Below are 24,265 nucleotides of genomic sequence, written 5' to 3'. Positions count from 1 at the left end.
TTTATTCTTGATCTGATCATGTATATCTTATTGCTTTTTCCTTGGCCAATCCTGCTGGTCATTTGTTAGTTTTTATTATTCGTTTACTAAGCAACTTTTGTCTTTGTTGATCACTAATTGGATTTCTTTTCTGTTTTTTTTTTTCTTTCTGGTGTGTGTGTGTGTGTGTGTGTGTGTGTGTGTGTGTGTGTGTGTGTGTATTCTTTCCCATATGCTTTTAGTGGCACACTTTGCTGGCTTTGTGTGTGTGTGTGTGTATTCCTTCCCATATGCTTTTAGTGGCACACTTTGCTGGCTTTTCTTCTAAATTTGTGATAACCATTCTATAGCTGTTACTTTCAGTCTTTGCATTTCTTGTTTGTTTTTTCGAGACAGGGTTTCTCTGTGTAGTTTTGGAGCCTGTCCTGGAACTCACTCTCTAGACCAGGCTGTCCTTGAACTCACAGAGATCTGCCTGCCTCTGCCTCCCAAGTGCTGGGATTAAAGGCGTGCGCCACTACTGCCTGGCTGTCTTTGCATTTCTAATGTACATATTCAAAGCTTAGCCTCACTTTCAGCCTTTACTCAGTGCTTTCATTTTTATTCTGATGTCATTACCATGTGCTTTTTAGTTTATTTTGCTTATTTTACGTGTATGGGTGTTTTGCCTGCATGCATGTCTGTGCACCACTTGTGTGCCTATTGCTCATGGAGGAAAGAAGAGGACATTGGACTTGCAACTGGAGTTACAGATGGTTGGGAGTCACTATGGGGAAAGAAGCCAGTGCTCTTAACTGCTGAGCCATCTCTCCAGCCCCTGCCCTATACACTTTTTTAAAGTAAAAGTTTCTCTTTTTTTTAAATTTTTTTCTGTTTCAATCAGAAAAACATAAAGTCCTCAAATAGTTCTCTGGCATGAACACATGGAAACCCTACATGTGATTTCAGGGAAATGTATAGCCCCTATGGAACTATCTCAGAGTCAGAATTCATGCAGTTGGCTTCATTTTTTTCTAGGCTCTTTCCACATATATTAAGTCAATGTCCCATTGTTTAACAGGTGGGACTTAATATACAAATGCTTGTAACTTCTTTTTCCTTCTGGTTATGTTCATATTTGCCTTTTGAATGTGTACGTCTGCATTTGAAGTCCATCAGGGATGGACATGATGGACAGGGTGTCCATCAGCTATACTGCTGTCCTCAGGATACTCATGGTGGGATGAGATGAGGTCAGTTCCAGGTAGGCACAGAATATACTCAGTCTTCTGCTGTGGGGAGGATGGTGATTGGACAGGTAGCCTTGTACTGGAAAGGAAGGAAGCCGAGGGAAGATCTATGAGTGAGAGAGACTTCCCAGGCAGTGATGAACTGCCTCCTGTCCCCTGTCAGCCACTGAAAGCTGTGTCCTTACAGGTGATCGCCATGATCAAAGGCCTGCAGGTGCTGATGGGCAGGATGGAGAGTGTGTTCAATCATGCCATCAGGCACACTGTTTATGCTGCACTGCAAGACTTCTCCCAGGTGACCCTCCGAGAACCACTGCGCCAGGCCATCAAGAAGAAAAAGAACGTTATCCAAAGGTCAGCCTCCCACACTCATCCTTCACAGCCCCAAATCAATGGATGGAGCTTAGGTTCAGACAGAGTGTCTACGTTCATAAGAGGGCTCAGTGCATTTATCTTCAACTCCTGCTCATATTTCTGATGAATTACGTAGAATGTGGTGGGTCCAATTAATAACCCGAGCAACAGTAATTAGTTTCCTACTGAGTATTAAGGAATTTAGAGACCCAGAGTCAAGAGAATATTCTAGTCACCAGGTATTCAGGGCTATAAGGTCCCACAGTCTAGGTCATCTTTAGCAGTTTTCTTTTAGACTATCCTCTAAGTCTGGCAAAAGTGACCTAGATATGGTAAATCTTAGAGATCTTGAGAGTTTTTTTTTTATATATATAATTTAATTTAATTCTACATATCAGCCAAGGATTCCCTTGTTCTCCGTGCCCCCCCCCCCCCACTTCCTCCCAGCCCACCCCCCATTCCCATCTCCTCCAGGGCAAAGACTCCCCTGAGGATTGAGTTCAACCTGGTAGATTCAGTCCATGCAGGTCCAGTCAAGAGAGTTTTTAATGTAAGTTTTATATATAAGTTTACTTTCAAAGAAATGTGTAAATGAAACCTACCAGAGTTCAGGAATGTATAGTGTTATTTTGCTTCACAGTTACCTAAGATAATATGGTTTTTAACATTAACAAAATTCTATACTGTGTATACATTCTAATTATAAAGTCTAAAATCTAAGATACCCCAAAAACTGAGAGAGAGAGAGAGAGAGAGAGAGAGAGAGAGAGAGAGAGAGAGAGCGCGCGCACGTGAGCATATACACACAAGTATATACAGGCATGTGTATGTGGTGTTAGGGTATCAACATGGGTCCTTGAGCATGCTAGACATACTCTACCACTGAATCCTAAAAGTCTAAAACCTTTAAAATGACAGTAAAATGACATAGTAGAAAATTGCCTCTTGAATTAGATAATTTTATATGCAAAATTATTTTAAATAATATATAAAATTGTCATCTGGCTATGTGTGTAATTTGTATATAAAATTAGTATCCTATTTAGACTTGTATCTTATCCCCCAAGAAAATTTACGTGTATTCAAATATTCCCAACCCCAGTCAGATGTGAAGCCTGAAACCCTTACTGTTCCAGCCTTTCTGATAACAATTTTGTTGGAGGCACAGTAGGTATAGAAGTACTTGCTGAAGGGGTGTGGCGGTGGTGTGGCTATCACAGCGGCCAAGGTTTGGTCAGCGCTGAATACCGCGGGTATATGGCCGCAGCGGCGGAAGAATCATGAGCCATGGTTACCTTTTTAGAGCTTTATTAGGAGGAAGGAGAGAGAAAGACAGAGAGACTGTGCAGAGGGGACATACAGAGAGAATACGGAGAGAGAGCATGTGGGAGGGCACATCCGCTTTTTAGGCTGGGACGCTGTCACAGGCTGATAATATAATAAGGACAGAATCCTTACACTTGCCCTTGACAAAAACCAGACCTGTCCCTCCAGCCAGAGAATCTATAGAATTATAGAATGCATACTGTATTTTGGGTTTTTGTTTTGTTTTGTTTTGGCTTTTGGTTTTTAAAGACAGGGTTTCTCTGTGTAGCCCTGGCTGTCCTGGAACTCACTCTGTAGACCAGGCTGGCCTTGAACTCAGAGGTCTGCCTGCCTCTGCCTCCCGAGTGCTAGGATTAAAGGCATGCACCACTCAGCTATACATTGAGTTTTATCCAGAGCTTTCCACATGAGGTTACCAGAGTCAACATAAGATGTCTCTAGTCCTTCTACCCCACCCTAACAGTACAGCCTGTTAGTAGTGGGGTTACATTTCCAGTGAGTCGAGATGCATGTCCAGTCTTCCTAGTCCTGTTGACCTGCAGGAATGATTGGCCACAGCCAGGTAGAGCTCTGCTGTCTGGGTGGGCTTTTGAGAGTCCTGTTCTCCTTTCCCTGACTTGGCTACCTGGCTTGTGTTCATGACGTTAAACCTTGTTTCCTGGTGTATTGGTGCAAACTCCCGTCTTTTGGGACTAGTAGCACTTTAAAGAATGCAGTTTTTGTAAGTTTCATATGAACTAGACTCTTACCGTGTTACTTCAGCCAGAATAGTTTCTCTGCGCATGAGTTGTTAGGTGAAGAGGCGCTGTGATTGCGGAGATCCCCATCTGATGCCTTGATGGGCTGTTTAGTGTTCTGCAGGCCATCAGGAAGACTGTGTGTGACTGGGAGACTGGGCACGAACCCTTCAACGACCCGGCTCTGCGGGGCGAGAAGGACCCTAAGAGTGGCTTTGACATCAAGGTGCCACGCCGTGCTGTGGGACCCTCCAGCACACAGGTTCTCACTGTCTTTGTCCTAGAACTGTGCTAAGGGAGGTGGGGGAAGTGGGAGGCAGATGAAGCAGGACTGAAATAGTGGTGCCGTTGTCTGCTCAGGCAAATCCTGTTCTGCCTGGGGCTCTTCTTCTCTTCTATACCTTGCCCAAGTGAATCTGAAACCTTAACTGAGACATTCCCGTGAGTATCCGGTTTGTTCATTTAACCGCAGAAGTCATGTGATGCCATTTCTAGATGCCTACATTTGCATATTTATACTGTGTTTCCTTTTTGCTTTTTGGAGACAGAGTCTCATGTAACCTAGCCTGGCCTCAAACTTCTGAGCATACCGCCCTCCACCTCCTGAGTGCTGAGATTACGCGATGCTCCTCCACACCCAGCACCGCTTTTATATTTTTAAAGAAGAGGGTCTTAACAGCCATGGCTGGCCTGGTGCTCGCTGCGTATCTCAGGGTTAGCCTCAGACGCATAGGCAGTCTTCCTGTTTCGGCCTTGGAGAATTACAGGCACCTGCCAGCAGCACGTCTATGTTTCTCTATCCATGTTTAAATGTATGATTGTAATTTCCATGTTAAATCTATATATCTAGTGTTCCTAAAAATGAAATGTTGCTCTCCTGTGTCGTGGTCTAAAGCTGCTGTTGGTGCTTTCTCTTCCGATGTATGTAGGCCTTCCTTGAGGTGCTTGTCACTGGCTCACACTCCGTTTTATTCGCTCCTCTGCTTTGGAACCTGTCCTTCTTACACGTCTCTCTTAGAGGCTTCATAATCTCTGTCACTCCTCTAGAAAGGTACCAGCAAAGCACATGGCTGGGTCTGTGTGTAACCTCTTGAAGATCAGGAGGAAGGCTCTTGGCCGTTCTTGGGGTCTGTGTGAGGCGTAGCACTGCCCTCCGCTCTTCCATTCCATTCGCCTGTCCCTGTGTCCCCCTCACCCAGACCTGTGCATCATGTGACTAACGGCTCTCTCCCGCTTCTCCTTCCCTGTCTGTCCGTGTCTAGCTCTACCTGGTGCGCACTATGGCTGAGTCCTTGAGCTCTGCCGAGCTGCTGAGGCAGCTCAAGTCTCTGGGCATGGAAAGGCTCTTGCATGTGGTAAACGCGTTTCTGAGGCAGTCGTACACCTATCCACCTCTTTTAACCTTTGGTGGTAAGACATCGTTTGTTTTTCTTGTTGATGCTTATTGGCACGGAGGTGAGCTGCTCCTCTACACAAGAAGCAGCATCTTGGCTATATGGATACCCCGGGCCCTCTGGACAGCCTGTCTATGGCAGGCTGATTGCGGGCATGGGACTTAGTCAAGGTGTAGTGGAGCAGTTCTTCTTCTGCAGATTTTCCCATTTGATGTAACTAATGTACCGTTTATATTTTTTTCCCTACAAATATCTCCTTGGATAATACAGCTTTACATGGTGAGAACTATGCTAGAGTCCCTCATTGCAGACAAAAGTGGTTCCAAGAAAACCTTGAGAAGTAGCCTTGAGGGGCCCACCATATTGGACATAGAAAAATTTCATCGAGAGTCATTCTTCTACACCCACTTGATAAATTTCAGTGGTAAGAGACAGTGCTGACCAGAATCCGGCCTGGCATGCTCTAACCCTGCTAACACCACCTGGGACGCTTCTGCCTACCTGACCATTCTCCCGCTCATCTCTTCATGCACCCACATGGTGCCACGTCCTAACCTTTGTGGTGGTGGCCAGACATCCTGGAGATCCCCCAGGTCCCTTGCCATCCCTAGCCTCTGCCATGGCCTCTATAGCACATGGCCCTTAGCAGGACAGGGACTACAGGGCTTTGGTTGGCCCCGCCATGTGAACACAAAACCAGGATCACAAAACAGGGAAATGTAACCTCTTACCTGGATCAAGATCCAGACATTAATAAGTAGAAGAAATGGCCCCTCTGGCCCCCACTGCCCAGGTAGCAAAAGTGCTCCGAGACAGTCACGTCACCATTTTGGTGACACCCTGCCATCTTGACCTGGCACCGGTGGGTGCTTTCTACCCTCTGTGTCTGCCCGTAGCCTCATCAAGCTATTCATGGGTTCCGCTTAGAGCAGGAGGCCTCTGTGTCCTGCCTGGGGGCTGCAGGCAGGGAAGTAAATAGTAATACTGTTGCTGTTAGCTCTGAGAACAGAAAACAACTCTTCATTGTTTTAAATCTGTTTCTAGTTTTGTATTGGTTTAAACCACTCCCTAATGTGCATGTAATGTGACATCGTAGACACTGGTGTTTGTCCTACATAAAGGGAAATACAGGTTGAGTATCCTTCATCTGAGATGGTTGGAACCAGAAATGCTTCAGATTATTATGAGTCTTTTTTGGAGGGAAGGGGTATATGTGTACACACACACACACACACACACACACACACACACACAGTGAGAGAGAGATCTGGGGAGTGGGATCCAAGTATAAATACAGTTTCTGATTTTTATATACATCATGCACACAGTCTGATGATTAAGCAGTCGTATGTTGCATAACCACATCACAATCAATTGCAGATGTTGCCTGTTGATGTTACAGTCATTTTACTGTGTCAGCATCTGAGCACACTCTGATTGTCACACCATCTCAGAGTGTGACCCTGTCACTAAACACAGCAATTCTATTATCATATTCTTTGTGTGTCTGCATTTGGATTTCATCCCAGTGCATGAGATGGGAATGTGGAATGTTTCACTCACAACATCACATTGTACCTAAGAATTCTGAGATCTCGGAGCATTCAGGATTTCTGGCTTTCAGATTAGGGATGTTAAACCTGTGGTCCTGTTTTCACTTCTCCTTTTCAAAAGGACACCGTCCCCTGATCTGCCAGGAAGGGTTCCTGAGGTCCCTGATGGCAGGACGACACTGGGTACTCAGAAGGTGTGGGGTCCTCACTGTACTTACACCACACCCATGTTAGGCTTGTCTCTCATGGGAAATGTCTGGTGACCCCTTCCTGCTTGCATCCATGCTGCATGGCTGGGAGCTAAGCATCAAGGAGCCACATCCTGTGTGTAATACCTCTCGTTTCCTCTGGACGAAGTCATTCGCTGTTCCTGAGCGATAACCTGCTGTCATTTGAATCCTTCAAGAAACACTGCAGCAGTGCTGTGACCTCTCACAGCTGTGGTTCCGAGAGTTCTTCCTGGAGCTGACCATGGGCAGGAGGATCCAGTTCCCCATTGAGATGTCCATGCCCTGGATTCTGACTGACCACATCCTAGAGACCAAGGAGGCATCCATGATGGAGTGAGTATCCTCTGAGTTTAACCCTGAGGCCTTTGCACTTACTTGCATATAACTTCCAACATTCGTTAAGGATGAAAATTGAGAAAAAAAAATACTGAATACTGATATCAATAAAACACTTTAAACCACACCATGAAGAAGATAAAGTCATGGATGGCCTTTGGGTAGTCTTGGTGTATCGTTCCTATGGGAAAAGGTGCCTGCCTGGCTTTCTCTGACCTGGTTGGTGATAATGGAGTAATCCCATAGGATTCAGCTTCGTTACAAGAACACCGTTTACCATGGAAAGTAAGCAATTGGTTTCTTCACGTGACAGTTAAATTTCCAAGAGTAGGCAGCTATGGGGATCACAGGTCATCGGCTTAGGAGGCTGGGGAGTGACCGGTGTCCATCCTTTACAGGTATGTCCTCTACTCCCTGGATCTGTACAATGACAGTGCACACTATGCACTCACCAGGTTCAACAAGCAGTTTCTCTATGATGAAATCGAGGCAGAGGTAAGGGACCGGCAGCCGTAGCTCCTCTTCTTAGACACCTTTTCAGTTTTACTTTTCACCCTGAGTATTCAAAAAACGAAACTTTAAATGCAGGATGTTTTAAGTAGTGAAATTCACTTTCTGTTATGAACCTTTCTGGCATCACCTTCCTCTGTATGTACATCAGAAAATGGTATGGTGTGCTTTTCCACCAAACAGTAAGCAATTTCTGCATCCCTGTCTGTCTGTTTGGGGGTGCTCAATTCACTAACCCCCCCCCCCCCCCCTTAAAATTTCATTGGGTTTTTTTAAATTTAGAGGTAATCAAATAGTACTTTGCTGAACTTTCTGGTACACACACTTTTGTTCACATTGGGCCAGTTCACTCTTGGGTGCTCCCCCCCACCCTGACACATACACACACACACACACACACACACACCTTCTCTCTGTAGCCCAGGCTAAGCACAGACCCATGACAATCTTCCTGCCTCTAGAACTGGGATTACATGAGTAATTCATCATACCTGACTATCGGGTTTTTTCAGAACACATGCTCATAGGTAGAATTGTCAGGTTAGCACACACATACAACTGAGGGACTGTCTCTCATTCTTTAGCTTAAGACATAATTTCCTGTATCAGGGCGGCTCTACCTCCTCACAGACACATCTCACAGTGTTTCTTCAGGGATGATGTCATGATACCCAGACAATGCAGGATGCGTGGACATAGACTTGCTCTCTTGGTTCAGTCTGCAGGTTCTGGGCCTCCCTGCCTCTGAGAGCACACATTTTCTTTTCTTTTTTTACATTAATTGTATTGATTTAACATTCATGATATTATGTCCTGATACTACTGTCCATTTGTGGGGTTTTTCCATCACACAAAACAGAGATTCTTTACTTAGGAAATCATTGCTCTATATTCCTTTCTTCTCCATCTTGAGATAATGTCTAATGTGCCTCTATAAATTTGTATATTCTATAGTAATACAATTCTATAGTATTTGTCCTTTTTTTGGAAACACATTTTCTTTATGGTTCTGAAGAATGATGCTAACCCTGTCTTTAGGTAAGACTATAGGTTCCAGGGTGTTTCTTTGACAGCCTAATGCCAAGTGCACCTATTTTGCTTCAGAAAGAACATGGAGCATCCTCCCAGACAGCAGCTCCTAAAAAGCACAAGTGACTTAGACATGGTGCACATTACCTCCCCTTGGGCAGATGGTCCATATTCCTTTGAATTTGAGAGGACGCAGTGTTATGCTCCCTCAGTAAGAGTCTTCTTGTTTTGTTAGTTGTTTGGAGACATGGTCTTCCATAACTTACACTGCTCGAGATCCCTATGTAGCCTAGGCTAGCAATGAGCATTTTTATTCTTCCTGGAACTCTGTAGACCAGGCTGGCCTCAAACTCAGAGATCTGCCTGCCTCTACTTCCTGAGTGCTGGGATTAAAAATGTTTGCTACCACCTGCCTGGTTGTTTCTCTTCTTCCTCCTCCTCCTCCTCCTCCTCCTCCTCCTCCTCCTCCTCCTCCTCCTCCTCCTCCTCCTCCTCTCCTTCTTCTTTTATAATCAGTTTTATTGACATATCCACTGCATGTTCTGCTGGGTTTCACAAGGGTAGTTTTCTCAAGTATGTCTTGTACTTTGAACATGCTCACCTTCACCTTGAACTTCTGATCCTCTTCCTTCAGCTTTGTAGGTGCTATGACAGAAATGTGCTAACCATGCCTGATTTTTCTCAATAGTGTTCTAATCCAACTTTTTATACTGGCATGGTGGTCATGCCTGGTACACTTTATGTGCCTGGCATGGTGGTCATGCCTGGCACACTTTATTTGCCATGTTGGAGAACAAGGTCATTGCTACTTTTTCTTTTCTAATAAGAGCCTCAACTTGTGCTGAAGCAAGGGTTTGGAGCTAGATATAGTGGCACGTGTTGCTTATAATCCCAGGATCCAGGAAACTGAGCCTTGAGGATCTTGAGTTCTGAGTTAGTTTAAGCTACATAAAGAGTCGACCCTTGCTTAAAACAACAAAATAAGCAAAGAAAAAACCAGAAACATTTGTTTTTGAGTTATTAATTGATCTTGATTTCAGGAGTGGAGGTCTAACATGTTTTGCTTTTTGCCAGGTGAATCTATGTTTTGACCAATTTGTTTACAAACTGGCAGACCAGATATTTGCATATTACAAGGTTATGGCAGGAAGGTAAGTGTGTGATTTGCAGTTCTCACGCAGAATCTTGATTTGATGGAATAGTTCTGTTAAAATTCAGTATGTGACAAATACCCTGTCTCCTGCACCAGTTTGCTTCTTGACAAACGGTTACGATCAGAATGCAAAAATCAGGGAGCCACGATCCACCTGCCCCCGTCGAACCGCTACGAGACGCTGCTGAAGCAGAGGCACGTGCAGGTGAGCTGCTGCCTCTCCTCAAGTGTGCTTGGAAACGACGGGCTTCTTTCAGAGCTCACTAGACTTCTATAGGTGACATGGCATACGAATGCCCCAGTGAAGTGTTAAGGTGTTCTGTTTCTCCTTCTCTACCCTGCCCCCCTCCCCCCCCCAGGGTCTCACTGTGTTACCCAGGCTGGTCTTTCTAGTCTTTTTGTTGTTGTTGAGATTATGTCTTAATTGCTTTCCTGTTGCTATAAGAAGACACCAAGGCAACCTAGAGAAGACAGCATTTATTCAGGGCTTATGGTATCAGAGGGTTAGAGTTTATGACCATCAGGGTGGGGGACACAGTGGCGGGCATGATAAGAGCTGAGAGCCCACATCTGGAGACACAACCACAAGGCAGAGAGAGAATGGCACAAGTCTTTTGAAACCTCAGAGCCCTCCCCCAGTAACACACTTCTTCTAATACAGCCACACCCAATCCTTTCCAAACAGTTCCTCCAGGGACTTAAGTATTCAAGCACATGAACCCATGGGGACCATTATCAGTCAGAGTACCACAGATTATAATATAATTGCATTAATTCCCCCCTTCCCTTTCCTCTTTCCAAAGCCTCTCTGAAATCCCCCTCCCCTTGCTCTCTTTCAAATTCGTTTCCTCTTTTTCTTGTTGTTTTTCACACACACACACACACACACACACACACAATTTTTTTTTTATATCTTGTCTTGGGTGTTTTATGTTGCTGCTTGTTTGTTTTTTGTTGTTTTTAAGATCTTTGTGTTTTTGTTCTTTTTTTATATTTCTTTCTTTGCATTTGGAGAGGGCATCGTGGTGTGTGTGTGGAGGTCAGAGGACAATTTGCATGAGTCTCTTACTTCTTTCTGTTGCTTGGGTCCCAGGGGTTGAACAAGGTGTCAGGAGCGGCCATAGGTGCCTTTACCACTGACCCATCCCGCCAGGCTGAGTTTATTCTTTACCTTGATATCTCTCACCCTCTCTCTTCCTCTAGCTGCTCGGGAGATCCATCGATCTCAATCGTCTGATTACGCAGCGTGTTTCAGCAGCCATGTACAAATCTCTAGAACTGGCAATTGGACGATTTGAAAGTGAAGATTTGACATCAGTAGTGGTAAGTACTAGAACTAATTTGTTTTCCTCTCTGTTGATGAGCTGAACTAATAGTAGGTCAGTTCTTGTGTAGACGACAAAAGATGGGAACTAATTGATCTTTGACTATGTCAAGTATCATTTTATTGCCTACTCTTAGTATTTTTATTTCACATTAATGTCAAAGAGAAAATAATCCTGGTCTTGAATAAATCATACCTACTGAGGACCAGGATAGAAATCTATAAACTCCTGAATAGATTAAAAGGAAGTGTTTGTATATATTTTATTATAAAACGTTTTATTAGATGATTTTGTCCAACTGTAGGCTAATGTAAGTGTTTTGGCATATGGAAGGTACATTGGCCTAAGCAATGATAATGTTCAAAAGGTTAGGTATTGTAAATTCACTCACCACCTCCTGGTATTTCTGCTTGCAGTTGCTTTATCAGGATGCATCTCCATTGTAAGTCAAGGAGTATCTATATAATATGAGTATATTACTTGGGAAAACTGACCCAAAGTGGCCAATTACAGCTAGACTGTGTGCAGGTGTTAGAGACAGGGCTTCGGGTTTAGATGGTACATTGACAGTAGTGTTAGGTAGTGATTTGTCCAAATTGCCTTTTGCCCAAGGGAGGTGGTGGCTTGAGGGTTGTAGTGAATATGTTGAAGTGACCATAGAAAAGGAAAGACCAGGGCACATGGGTATAACCGGAGAAGGGGCAGAGCTCAAGTTGAGAACAGATTCTGGTAACCTAACCAAAGCCCTATTTCATGTGGTTTTGGCTCACATCTTGGTTGCCACCTCAGCGCAGTCTTTCCCTGTCTGTATCTCCCCATATGTTAGACCTCCCAGGTGGGGATTGCAGACTGCAGGGAAATGTCTCCTTCCTGTGTGGCCCATCTCTCTTCTCACACCCCTGTTTCTGTGCTCCCCTAGGAGCTAGATGGCCTCTTAGAAATCAATCGTATGACACACAAGCTGATGAGCAAGTACCTTACACTAGACAGCTTTGATGCCATGTTCCGGGAAGCCAACCACAATGTGTCTGCACCTTATGGAAGAATTACCCTCCATGTTTTCTGGGAGCTGAACTATGACTTCTTGCCCAACTACTGCTATAATGGCTCCACCAACCGGTAAGTAAGTCATTAGCCTCACAGACATGTGTGCCTAGCCCTGTCCAGATGCCTCTACAATGGCTGATCACAGGCACTGACTTCCATAGACTTCCCCTTTCACTCTGCCTCCTCTTTCCCCTGTGATTTCTCATGTTCTGGACTCTCAGACCCTGTCTGTTTCTTCTATTTACAGCCTTAAACCAGCACTTGGGCAGATAGTCATGGCTTTGCATATGGAAATAGAATGACTGGTCAAAGGCTGGAGCCTGAGGCAGGAGAGCCAGGGTTCTACCAGCACAGTTAGTTGGGACTGTAGACACAATCTCACGTTATCCATTAGAAATGGCTGCTGGAACTGTACCACCTACTTCTAAGTCTCCCTGATGTCAGAATGTGGCCGGTGATTGTGCTTCTTGTGTTTGCATCTGAATGTGGTGGGCCGTGAGAGTGTGGGTCAGTTAGATGCCTTCCTTCCCACTTCATTTTGTTGTGTCAATGAGAAGGAAGGAGCCAGTTTGGCGGTAGAGTAGTTGATAGCAGCAGTACCATAAGGTCCACACTGGACAGCAGAATGGAATTTCCTTAGGACCAGTGTGGTCTCCTTGCCAGAAGACTCCCAGCAGCAGGGTATGCCCTGAAATGGTAAGTCCCACCGTTGGTCCAGTTGACTTCTGTGACTGATTAAGGTAGTTGCTCCTAAGTTTCTCCACTGCCTAGTTACCACTTTTCTGTTTTAATTTTGTAAGTAACTTGGACATCAATAAGTCAGACCTTGTTGGGATCTGACTCACTAGTTTCAGTGTCTGTGAAAAGTGCCTAACTTAATCTCAGTTGTTCCTGGGTGGTTGGAGGCCAGTAAGTTTCTAATCCCTTTGCAAATATTCATTGGCATTCTGTGTGTTAACATTCTTTTCTTGGTTGATGATTGTAAGTACAATCAGGGATTCCATCTTAGAGTTACTGTCTTCAGTTGAGTTTTATAATCAGCTTTAGGCAGTGAGCACTCTTTACAATGGTGTCTGTGTGCTTTTTTGTTTCTACTGTTTCATAAGTACCACTTTATCTTCTGTACCACAGGATGGTGTGTCTGTGTATTAGGGGTGCTCACTGACACTAGGATGTCACTGTTTTCTAGACCCTTTGAGTGATCACAGTAGGGAGTACTTGTATGCTCCATGTTTTAGGTTTCTGTGGCTGCTGCTAAGTAGAAAGGTGTTCTCTTATAGTCCAAATCAATGTGTCAACAAGCCACACTTCCCTTTAGACTCTGGGTGGAATCCCTGCTTGCTTCTTGCTAGCTTGTCGTAGCGGCTGTCAGTTGCTGGTCCTCCATGGCTTGTATCATTCCAGGCTTTGCATGTGTAATGACTTAATGTTGTTCTTCTGAATCTCTTTCTTTGACTGTAGCTAGAATTTTTCTCTCCAGCTCCTGCCAGGCCCACAGTCAGGACAAATCTCTCTCACCCTCCAGTCCCCAACCGAGTAAACACACAGAGACTTACATTGTTTACAAACTGTATGGCTGCAGCGGGCTTTTTGTTATCTAGTTTTTATATCTTAAATTAACCCATATCTATTAGTCTGAAAGTTGCCACGTGGCTCATGGCTTACCGGTACCTTACATCTCACTTTTCATTGTGGCGGCTAGCAGCGGCTGGCAGTGTCTCTCCGCCTCAGCCTTCCACTTCCCAGAATTCTCCTCCCTGTTTGTCCCGCCTATACTTTCTGTCTGGCTACTGGCCAATCAGTGTTTTATTTATTAACCAATCAGAGCAACATATTTAACATACAGAACATCCCACAGCACTTGACCCTAATTTTCTTCTTGTAAGGACAATAGCTAGATGGGTCAGGGGCCTCACTCTGATCTTATCACCAAGTCCGTCTGTAATGACCAGATTTCTGCCTTCCTTGCTATGGAGAAGGAATTTGAAAATATCTTTTAGATGGCCACATTTTAACTCATAGTATTCATGTATGCTTGTATTTTGTTTCTATACAGTTATCTGTATATTAAAACTGAGTACATTCTGACATCCCTATTTCCAATTCAGTTCCACAATGTTCATTTGAATCTTCATTCTGTATTGTTTGAACTTCCTTAAACACGGAGAAAACCCCTTCTTTCATTATGTCTGCTTGTCTAGTACACAAAACACAGAGTACTTTAAGGATTGCTGGTTCTGACTGCTATGAAACACAAACCTTCCCACTACAGTTGAGCATTTGTTTTCAATGTTTTTAGATGAAAGGCAATACTGTGTTAAAGTTATTTTGCATGATGGAGTGACAGGGTCTTTATTCATTCCTTTCCTTTAATAAGAGGAAACTGGACAAACCACATAGGTCACCTATTTTCTACTACTAATCATTTCCTCTTTGTAAAGGAAACATGAGATGTGTCTCCTGGTTGTCCTAGCTTTCTGTCTGGAAGCACATTCTGAACCAAGTATAGAGAGGGTCAGTCAGAGTAGAGCTTGGGAATCCTGCTTGCAGGAGGAAACAGAGTAGATCTTGAGGCAGAGCAGACAGCTGAAATTTGTAGAGCCAACATGGCTGCATGGTGTTGGGAGCTATCGTCTGAGCAATTCACGGAGCTTGCAGGATTACGGATCATCTGCTGTCCTTGTCAGCAAGAATGTGGACACTTACTGAGCACCAGACACTACATACAATCAGTGGAGGTCTTAGGAACTACTGCCTGCTTTGCTTTCCCATAGAAACACCATAAACAAATCGTTATAAGTCTGCCTGACATGCAGATAGCATAGCAGCTTGCTGTCCCCCTCAAAAATCAACACTCTAAAAGATAACAAAACCCATTAAGAAGATATCACGGTGTCCAGCATCCATTCTGGAATTAGGTATGTCCAGTATCAGAAAAGTCAGTTCATAAAACACAAGTGGTCAGAAGACAAGAGTGTTAATCATTGTAAGTATACGCAAAGATTTAAAGAAAGTCAAACATGACAGAGGTGATGGTTTTATATAAGAGAATGAAATGTATTAAAACTGTAAATAGGGCTGGAGAGATGGCTCAGAGGTTAAGAGCACTGGGTATTCTTCCAGAGGTCCTGAGTTCAATCCCAGCAACCACATGGTGGCTCACAACCATCTCTAATGAGATCTGGTGCCCTCTACTGGTTTGAAGACATACATGCAGACAGAACACTGTATACACAATAAATAAATCTTTAAAAAAAAACAAACCTGTAAATATGATATCGGAAGTGAAAACTCCATTTGCTTAGCTGAATGTTATATTCTGTTTTGCAGAAAGCCAGTGAATTTAAAATCATTACAGTGGGAAATATCTGAACCAAAGCTAGGAGAGGAAAAAAATTGATGATTGAAGTGAGAATAGACTCAGTAAACTGTGGCATGATGTCACATGTTCTTATAGTTGTAATACATAAGAGGTTATGGTTGGAATGGAAAGAATATTTGAGTTAATAGCCCCAAATGCATACTATATATTAGAATTATAGAATAAGCTGGGCAGTGGTGGCACACACCTTTAATCCCAGCACTCAAGAGGCAGAGGCAGGCCTCTGTGAGTTCAAAGCCAGCCTGGTCTACAAACCAAGTTCCAAATAAGCCAGGACTGTTACACAGAGAAACCCTGTCTTGAAGATTTAAATAATTAAATCAATAAATAAAAGGAAGAAGAAAAAAAGAAAAATATATGTGTTATGTGTCATATTTAATATTTTACTAATTACATATATTAATGACATTGTTTTAAACATTTTAGTGGTGTATGTTTAAGTACATGTGTGCCCTGATATGCCTCAGGAGGTCAGAGAACAATTTCCCGGAATGTGTTCTCTCCCCACCATGTTGGTCCTGTGGATCAGGCATGGCAGTAAGCATTTCTACCCTTTGGTCCATCCCATGTTTATGACTGATCTTCACACTAGACAAGGTTGGTTAGGTCCTGCTCTTGAAATCTGACCAGCCTCTTATTCTTTGGGAAAGCACGCCAGAATGTAAGTAGACACAGGAGAAAAACCTTTTGTAACGAACGATGTGCATCTCATGTTGATGGCTTGTCCTCCTTCAGTGACTGGGGCTTAGATTTGTCTGTCTTTTGCCCTCTCCTGCCTGGGCTTCATTACAGATAAGTGGAGGTTGATGAGTATGGGACACTTCTACAGGTGGGATCTGTCCCTACAGTGTGAGCAACCCTGCACTCTTCTGAGCAGCATCCTGATAGAATGTTCTTCCTAGAACAAATGTATGGCCTCTGGTGCATGCCTGTGCTCCGTGTATTTACACAGGTGTCCATAGACACAAATACAGAGGCAGCTGAAGGCATGTGAACATCCAGAGATCCCGGCAAGTTGAGTATTGTGTACGCCGCTGCATCAGTTACTCTTCTCTTGCTGTGATAGAGCACCATGACCAAGGCAGCTTAGAAAAAAGGTTTTCTCTGGGCTTGGAGTTGCAGAGGGTTAAGAGCCCATCACCTTCATAGTGGGAAAGCATGCAGCAGGCAGACATGGCAGCTGGAACAGCAAGCTCAGGACTCACATCTTGAAAAGTGAACTACAGCACACTGGCGATTGTGAGAAGACTTTGAAACATCAAAGCCCCACCCCCAGTAACATACTTCCTCAAGCCTGGCCACTCCCTTAAACCTATCCTAAAAGTGCCATTGACTGGGGACCAAGTGTTCAAATGCCTGAGAGTATGTGGAAGTTTTCTGATACCAACATGCATCAGCACAGTTATACACCATCCTTTTGAAAGATTCACACAAAAAGTGTTTTTCTGCCGGGCTATGGTGGTACACACCTTTAATCCCAGCACTCAGGAGGCAGAGGCAGGTGGATCTCTGTGAGTTTGAGGACAGCCAGGGCTATACAGAGTAACCCTGCTCTGAAAAATCAAAAAATAAAAATAAATAAATTAATAAGTATTTTTCTCCCGAATACTAGTTGAGAAGATTTTGCAGCCCACAGTTTACTAAGTTCTGACAGCAGTAGGTGAGAATCTGGCACCCAACTGCATTCTGCCTGTGAGACACTTGGCCTTGCAGGTTCCTGGCCTCTCAGGTGCACATGCTTTATGTGCTAACTATGGAACAGTACTTCCTTTTTAATTTACTGTGGTATAATGTGAGTTCACCAAGTTCATAGACTTAATTAGCAAACCTATGTGTATATTTTTTTTTATGTGTTTGAGTATTTGCCTGTATGTATGTATGTATGTATGTGTTGTTGCCACATGTGTGCCTAGTTCATTCATGTAAGATCAGAAGCAGGCATTGGGCCCCTTGGAACCGAAATTACAGACAATTGTAAGCCACCATATGGGTCTGGGAACTGAGCCCAACTTTCTGTAAGAGAAGCCAGTGCTCTTAACTGCTAAGCTATCTCTCCAGCTCCACGTTTCAACTTTAATTTGAAAGTTTCTGCTTGAAATTTAATCTAGTTTTAAATAGATTAGATGCATCATCAAGACGCAGACTCTTGACTGAGTTGTGTAAAAATGTTTTAGTTGGCTTCTTAGCCCAGAACTAGTACTAGTGCTCTAAGTACCTGGGATGTCGCAGCTCATGTTGAGACTACTGTCTTCATCCCATTTCTGGGATGCAGCAAAGCCAAGGATGTGCTCATTACCAGTTATCAAGGATTGCATTAGACTCAAGATGCTAGTAGGCCAGAATCTTTTTGAACCAGGAGACTGTGTTTATAGGTAGGAGGATGCTCCTGTTCTGGCTCATGAGCTTGGATTTACTATTATTTATCTATGGTATTTTAGAGTGTGTGTGTGTGTGTGTGTGTGTGTGTGTGTGTGTGTGTGTGTGTGTAATTTTATTCTGTGGGTTTAATTTACTGGAATTTTCCTATTTGATATTATCATTTAACTGGGAAAAAGATTTAAGATATAGAGTAAGAGACTTTTGAAGCTAAATTAAATTTGGTTTTCTTTATTTTCCCTTGTAATCTTCTTGCTTAGGTTTGTTCGGACAGTATTACCATTTTCTCAGGAATTTCAAAGAGACAAACAGCCTAATGCACAACCCCAGTATTTGCATGGATCCAAGGTAGGTTATTTTCTCTTTGTGTTCTGATAGGTTTCTGTTGCTTTGGTAAGCACCTGACTAAAATTATAAAGGAAGGCATTTATTCCGCTTATGGTTGTAGTCCATCATGAAGAGAAGGCAGAATAGGAACCTGGAGAGGCAGAGACTGATGGAGAGGCCCTGCAGAAACACTGCTCAGCTGCTTTCTTAAGCACCAGGACCATCCCCCAGGAGTGGTACTATCCTACATCAATCATCAGTCAGGCCCCATAAAGTCGCTGCTTAGTTGAGCTTCCTCTTCCCAGTTAACTCTAGCTTGTGTCAAGTTGACAAGAAATTAACCAAGACGGAAAGGTATTTTACTTTACTCTTGATTAAACAAGAAGATTACAAGGGAAAAGAAAGAAAACCAAATTTAATAGCAATTCTTTAGCTTCAAAAGTCTCTTATTCCCACATCATGACATAGACACAGAGAGAGAGAGGGAGAGAAGGGGAGATAAAATCTTAACTGTGGGATCCATGTACAGGAAAAGTATGGTAATTTTGATTCTGAATTAGTTTTACTTTGCTTAATATAATGGTTTCCAATTCTATCCATTTTCCTTTAAATTCTTTTTGTGTGCGTCTACCACATTCTCTATCCATTCATCTACTGACTGACTACAGGAATAGCTCCATATCTTGACTCATGAATAATGCAGAGATAAACATGAATGCGCAAATGTCTCTGTGATCTGTAGACTTAGAGTCCTTTGGGTCGTTAGTTAGGAGCACTATAGGTGGATCATATGGTTGTGTTGTGTTTAGTGTTCTCAAATTTTCACAGTAGTTGGCACCAGTTTATAGCGAGAGCTTACTTACTATTCGCCAGCATTTGTTGTCATTTTTGACAATTGTCCATTCATTTTATTACCCTCTTTATTAACTAGACTTAAAATTTAAATTTCTTCAGTTCTTTGTGTATGAGGTATACTTGGCAAAAGTACTAGAGCCTGCATCTTCAGGCTGATTATTTCCTTTGCTGTGCAGATACTTCTTATGTAATCCTATTTGCTATTTCCTGTGTCTGTGAAGTCCTTTTCAAAAGTGATTGCCTATGTCTGTATTTCAGAGTGTTTTACTTGTTTCCCTCAAGGACTTTCAGAACTTCCGATCTTACATCGAGATTTCAGATCCAGTTCCAATTGAGTTTGTATAGAGAGACATATGGATCGTTTCATTCTTCTACATGTGGATATACAGTTTTACATGTATGTTTTTGATAGCTTTCTCAAAAATTAGATGGCTGGAGCTATGTGGGTTTTTTTTCTGGGTCCACTGTTCTGTTCTGTCCTCTCCTCTCCTCCCCTCCCTTCCCCTCTCCTCCCCTCCTCTCTTCTCTTCCCTTCCCCTCTGTCCTGTTCTTTTTTCTGTCCTGTTCTATTCTATTAGTGCCAATACCATGCTGTCTTTGTTAATATGACTCCATAATGTAGTTTGAAATCAGGGATTGTGATAGCTCCAGCATTGCTTTTTCTATTAAGAATTGCTTTGGCTAATTGAGTTTTGTTTTGTTGTTTGTTTTCTTCCATGTAAATTTTATGTTTTGAATTTTTTGTTTGTTGTTGTTACTAGTTCTCTGAAGCCTGTCATTGTAGTTTTGGAGGGAATTAATTGCACTGCATCAGTTGAGACTATCACTGTAATTTCTGTCTTTAGATCGATTTACGCCCTGTATTACAGTTACTGATTTGTCTATGTTGAACTAAATTGGCATCTCTGGAATGAAATCATCTTGGTCATGATGTGTGATATTTCATCATGTGCTCTCAAATTTGGTTTGTAAGAATTTTATTGAGAATATTTAACGTTTCTATTCACCAAAGAAACTGGTCTTTAGTTTTTGTTAATGCGCCCAGTGGCATTCGTGTGCATTGCAGAATGAGTTTGGGCCCCTTCCTCTTTTATTTTACGAAGCAGTGAAGACCTTTTCATTTCTTCTTTAGGTTTAGTAGCATTCAGCAGTGAAGCCATCTGTTCTGGGCTTTTCTGTGTTGGGAGCTTTTCTTGCTCTGTCTCTAATTGATTGTTATTCATCTGTCTCTGTTGTGTATATGCTTTTAGCTTAATTTTCATAGACTGCACATGTCGAAGAATTTTTGGTTCCATCTAGATTTTTCAGTTTTGTGTAATACAGATTTTCAAATAATTTACTCATAGTCCTCTGGATCTCACTGGGACCTATTGTAACCTCCCTTTTCAGCTCTGATCTTAGTAATTTGTGAGGTCTCTTTCTTTTAGTTAGTTTGGCTAGGGCTTAGCTAATCTTTACATTTTGTTTGTTTTTTCAAAAAACCAACTGATTGGTTCTGTGTATTTTTCCTTTAACCTCTATTTAATACCTAATTTTTATTATTTTTTGCCTTCTGCTGATTTGGGGATTGGATTTATTGCTTTTTCCTCAGGTCTTGGGTTTGAGATCTTCCTGATTTTACTGAAAAGATCCACTCTATTTTATGTGCATGAGTGTTTGCCTGTATGTATCTATGTGTACCATATAGGTGCCTGGTGCCTGTTTAGGACAGAAGAGGGCATCAGTTCCCCTGGAGTTACAGATCGTTGTGAGCTTCCACATAGGAGCCAAGAACTAAACCTGAGTCTTCTGCAAGAGCCATACACACTCTTAACCATTGAGCTATTGCTCAAGCCCTGAGGTTTTTACAACTGTTATATCTACTTTATTAGTTGTTCCTTTTACTAATATGTAAACGGCCTTTGTTATCTCTTCTGGCTAATTTTGCTTTGAAGTCTACATTAATAGAATAACTGTCCCAGCTTGTTTTAGGTTTACATTTGAAGGATTGTTTTCCGTCTTTTGACTCTATTTGTGTCTTTACCAGTGAGGTGTGTTTCTTAAGACCAAAGCTAGTTGGATGTATCTTTTTTAATCTATTTAAGCAGTGTATGTTTTTTAATTGGTAAGTTGAAACCATTTACATTTAAGATATTTGGAAGATGTTTCCTAGTCGCTGTGATTTTGTTGGCTAGTTTTCCTGTTGGTTGGATTACTGTCGGTTATTTTCTTCCCTGAATGTATTAGAGGTTTGCACTTTACTATGTTAGATGTGACAGATTAGTTTCTAGCTCCAGGTCTGTTTTACTTAAGAAATGTGTTCTTATGCTGGGCGGTGGTGGCGCACGCCTTTAATCCCAGCACTCGGGAGGCAGAGCCAGGCAGATCTCTGTGAGTTCGAGGCCAGCCTGGGCTACCAAGTGAGTTCCAGGAAAAGGCGCAAAGCTACACAGAGAAACCCTGTCTCGAAAAACCAAAAAAAAAAAAAAAAGAAAAAAAAAGAAAAAGAAAAAAGAAATGTGTTCTTTCCTGCGCTTCTGTGATTGAGATCATCTCTTTCTACCCTCTGTGTATAGTATTCCTTTCAGTCTCTTCTGCAGTGCTGGCTTGGTAACAGATCGCCTTATAAGATGATTATCTTTATTTCTCAGTTTTAAAAGACAGCTTTGCTGGCCATAGCCATCTTAGATGGCAGTTATTTTCAGGGCTTGGAATATATCATTCCATGCTTTTCTTACTTTACGGTTGCTGATGAGAAATTCTGATGGGTTTACCTGTGTGAGTTGGCTTTTTTAGTTTCTTTATTTTTGTAATACATCAAGGAAAGTTTCTTCTCTAGTCATGTCTTTGTAGTGTTCTAAATGCCTCTTGTGTTTAAATGTCTGTTTCTTTTGATTTGGTAAAAATCCCATCTATTATTTAATTGAATAGATTCTCTATGCCTTTAGTGCTTTTCTCAGCATTCTGTCTGCTACATTCTTAGTTGTGCCTTTTAATCACATTTCAGATTCTTAGATGTTGTAGTCGTGTTTATTACACTTTCTTTCCTATGTTAATGTTTGAATAGTTTTGTTAACCTTGTGTTCATCCCTGTATTATTCTCAATTATCTGTTGCTGATGCTGACCTGAGGGGGTTTTTGTTTGTTTGTTTGTTTGTTTTTATAATAATTCATTGAGTTTTTAGTTTCCAACATTCCTATTTTCTTCCCAAAATCTGTTTCCTTGCAGAATTTCCCTTCCTTACTACTGACTTTTTCACTTTATCACAGGTTTTCTCAACTATTTTCATTACATTTTCCTCTATGTTGTTGTCTTTTCACAACCTAGAATAAATTAATCATCATGGTCTTTTTTTTCTTATAACTTATATTTGTTATTATTCTGATCTGCCTCCTTGAAATCCCACCCCTTGGTGCCACCCTGCATCCTGACATAAAAGCCTCTTTTTAAGGAAAAACTCTGCCCCTTCCTCTCTCTCTCCCATCTTTTCCTCCACGAAGAAAAGGGCATCCCTTGGCCCCCATCCCTCTCTCTCTCCTATCTTTCTCCCCCTTTCCTATCTTCCTTTTCATCTCTCTATTATAATAAGCTCTCCACGTGGATGCAGCATCTGGGCTGTGAATTACTGGCCACTATCACCATGCCTGCATGCCATGTATCTGCCCAGCATGCCAGCAAGTTTTCCCTCACTCATGGGATACCCCAGCCTGGCCAGCTGGGGGTTCCCCAGGTATGCATAATTCATAACTATTTGTATTTAAAATTGTTTTTTACATGTATAACTGTTTTGCCTGAATGCATTTAAATATACTACATGCAAGCCTGCTGCCTCTGGAGATCAGAAGGTGTCAGATCTCCTAGAACTGGAGTTATGGGTAGTGTTTACCCCTTTCATTTCAAAAATCTTTTTTTTTAATTTTTATTTTTATTTTGCAATAAAATTCAGTTCTACATATCAGCCATCAAAAATCTTTTTACAGTAACCTTTTGGAATCTTTATCTAGAATCTTACCTGTTTCTATATATTTGAATTCAGTAGTTGGTGAACTATGATCTTTTGAGTTATATTGTCTTGATCTTTCACGTTTCTTATGTTTATGTGTTATGATTTGTATATCTGTTGGTTTGGGTATATCTTCTGGTTGTATCTGAGGATCTTTCAGTTTAGCAACCTGCTCTTGAAGGTTCAACACCACATCATGCCAAGCAGGAAGAAAACACCAACATCAACAAACCATAAAGGACAGAAATTCACTTAAAGTCACTTACAGCCCATTAATGCCAATGCCTGTGAAACAGAACAGGTAAAACTGTAGCATGTACTGTGAAGTTTAGTGAGATAGAGGAGGCAGGAAAAGGAGAATAAATAGAGGGGAAGCAGGTTAAATAAAAGGAAAATGAAGAGGAACAGAGAACAGTGTCATAGATGAGAAGGGAAAAGAGTAATGGATTTTTAAAGAAGGAAAAAAGAACAAAAAAAAGGGTTTCCCAATAATGAAAAATTTAAAAGATAAAATTAGTTGTATATAAGAGGAGGAATAAAAATATGAAACCATAAGAATATTTAAAACTAGTAATGTAAAATCAAAATGTTATTAATGTAGAGGGAGGTTTTAAAAAAAGGAAACTCTTGACTAAAGAGAAACCAAAGGGGGAAAATATTGTCTAGTTATATATACATACATATATATGTGTGTGTGTGTATATATATATATAAAAACAAAATTCACTGATAATATGAATAAGAATAATAAATAATAAAAAGCATCAACATTAAAAATATTACAAAGTAAAAATATTAAAAGGTAATGTTGTAGTCACTATTCTGTTGCTGTGAAGAGACACTGTGACCAAGTCAACACTTTCAAAAAGCATTTAATTTGAGACTTGCTTACAGTTTCAGAGGCTTAGTTCATTATCGTGACGGCAAGGAGCATGGCAGCAGGCAGGCATGGTGCTGGAGCAGTAGCTGAGAGCTATACCCTGCTCCATAGACCCAGAGAGACACTAGGCCTGGCATGGGCTTTAGAAACCTCAAAGGCCACCCCCATTGACACATTTCCTCCAAGGAGACCACATTTGCTCCAGCAAGGACACACCTCCTAATCCTTCTCAAATAGTGCCACTCCCTCACGACTAAGAT

The 24,265-nt window shown here is 42.0% G+C and overlaps 1 protein-coding gene across 1 annotated transcript in view; it reads left to right on the top strand.

Annotated features, from left to right (window-relative positions):
- Cyfip1 (cytoplasmic FMR1 interacting protein 1) overlaps positions 1 to 24,265 on the top strand; it is a 93,557-nt gene that overhangs the window by 56,132 nt on the left and 13,160 nt on the right. Inside the window, 12 exon segments of the mRNA XM_059273718.1 lie at positions 1,396 to 1,562; positions 3,740 to 3,887; positions 4,888 to 5,070; positions 5,072 to 5,210; positions 5,213 to 5,443; positions 6,979 to 7,135; positions 7,537 to 7,633; positions 9,752 to 9,828; positions 9,927 to 10,035; positions 11,034 to 11,153; positions 12,075 to 12,274; positions 18,221 to 18,308. Of these exon segments, the coding sequence (XP_059129701.1) occupies positions 1,396 to 1,562; positions 3,740 to 3,887; positions 4,888 to 5,070; positions 5,072 to 5,210; positions 5,213 to 5,443; positions 6,979 to 7,135; positions 7,537 to 7,633; positions 9,752 to 9,828; positions 9,927 to 10,035; positions 11,034 to 11,153; positions 12,075 to 12,274; positions 18,221 to 18,308 (1,716 nt within the window).

This window comes from Peromyscus eremicus, chromosome 1 (genome assembly GCF_949786415.1).
Source record: "Peromyscus eremicus chromosome 1, PerEre_H2_v1, whole genome shotgun sequence".
Classification (NCBI taxonomy): domain Eukaryota; kingdom Metazoa; phylum Chordata; class Mammalia; order Rodentia; family Cricetidae; genus Peromyscus; species Peromyscus eremicus.
This window is presented reverse-complemented; position numbering and strand designations above follow the sequence as displayed.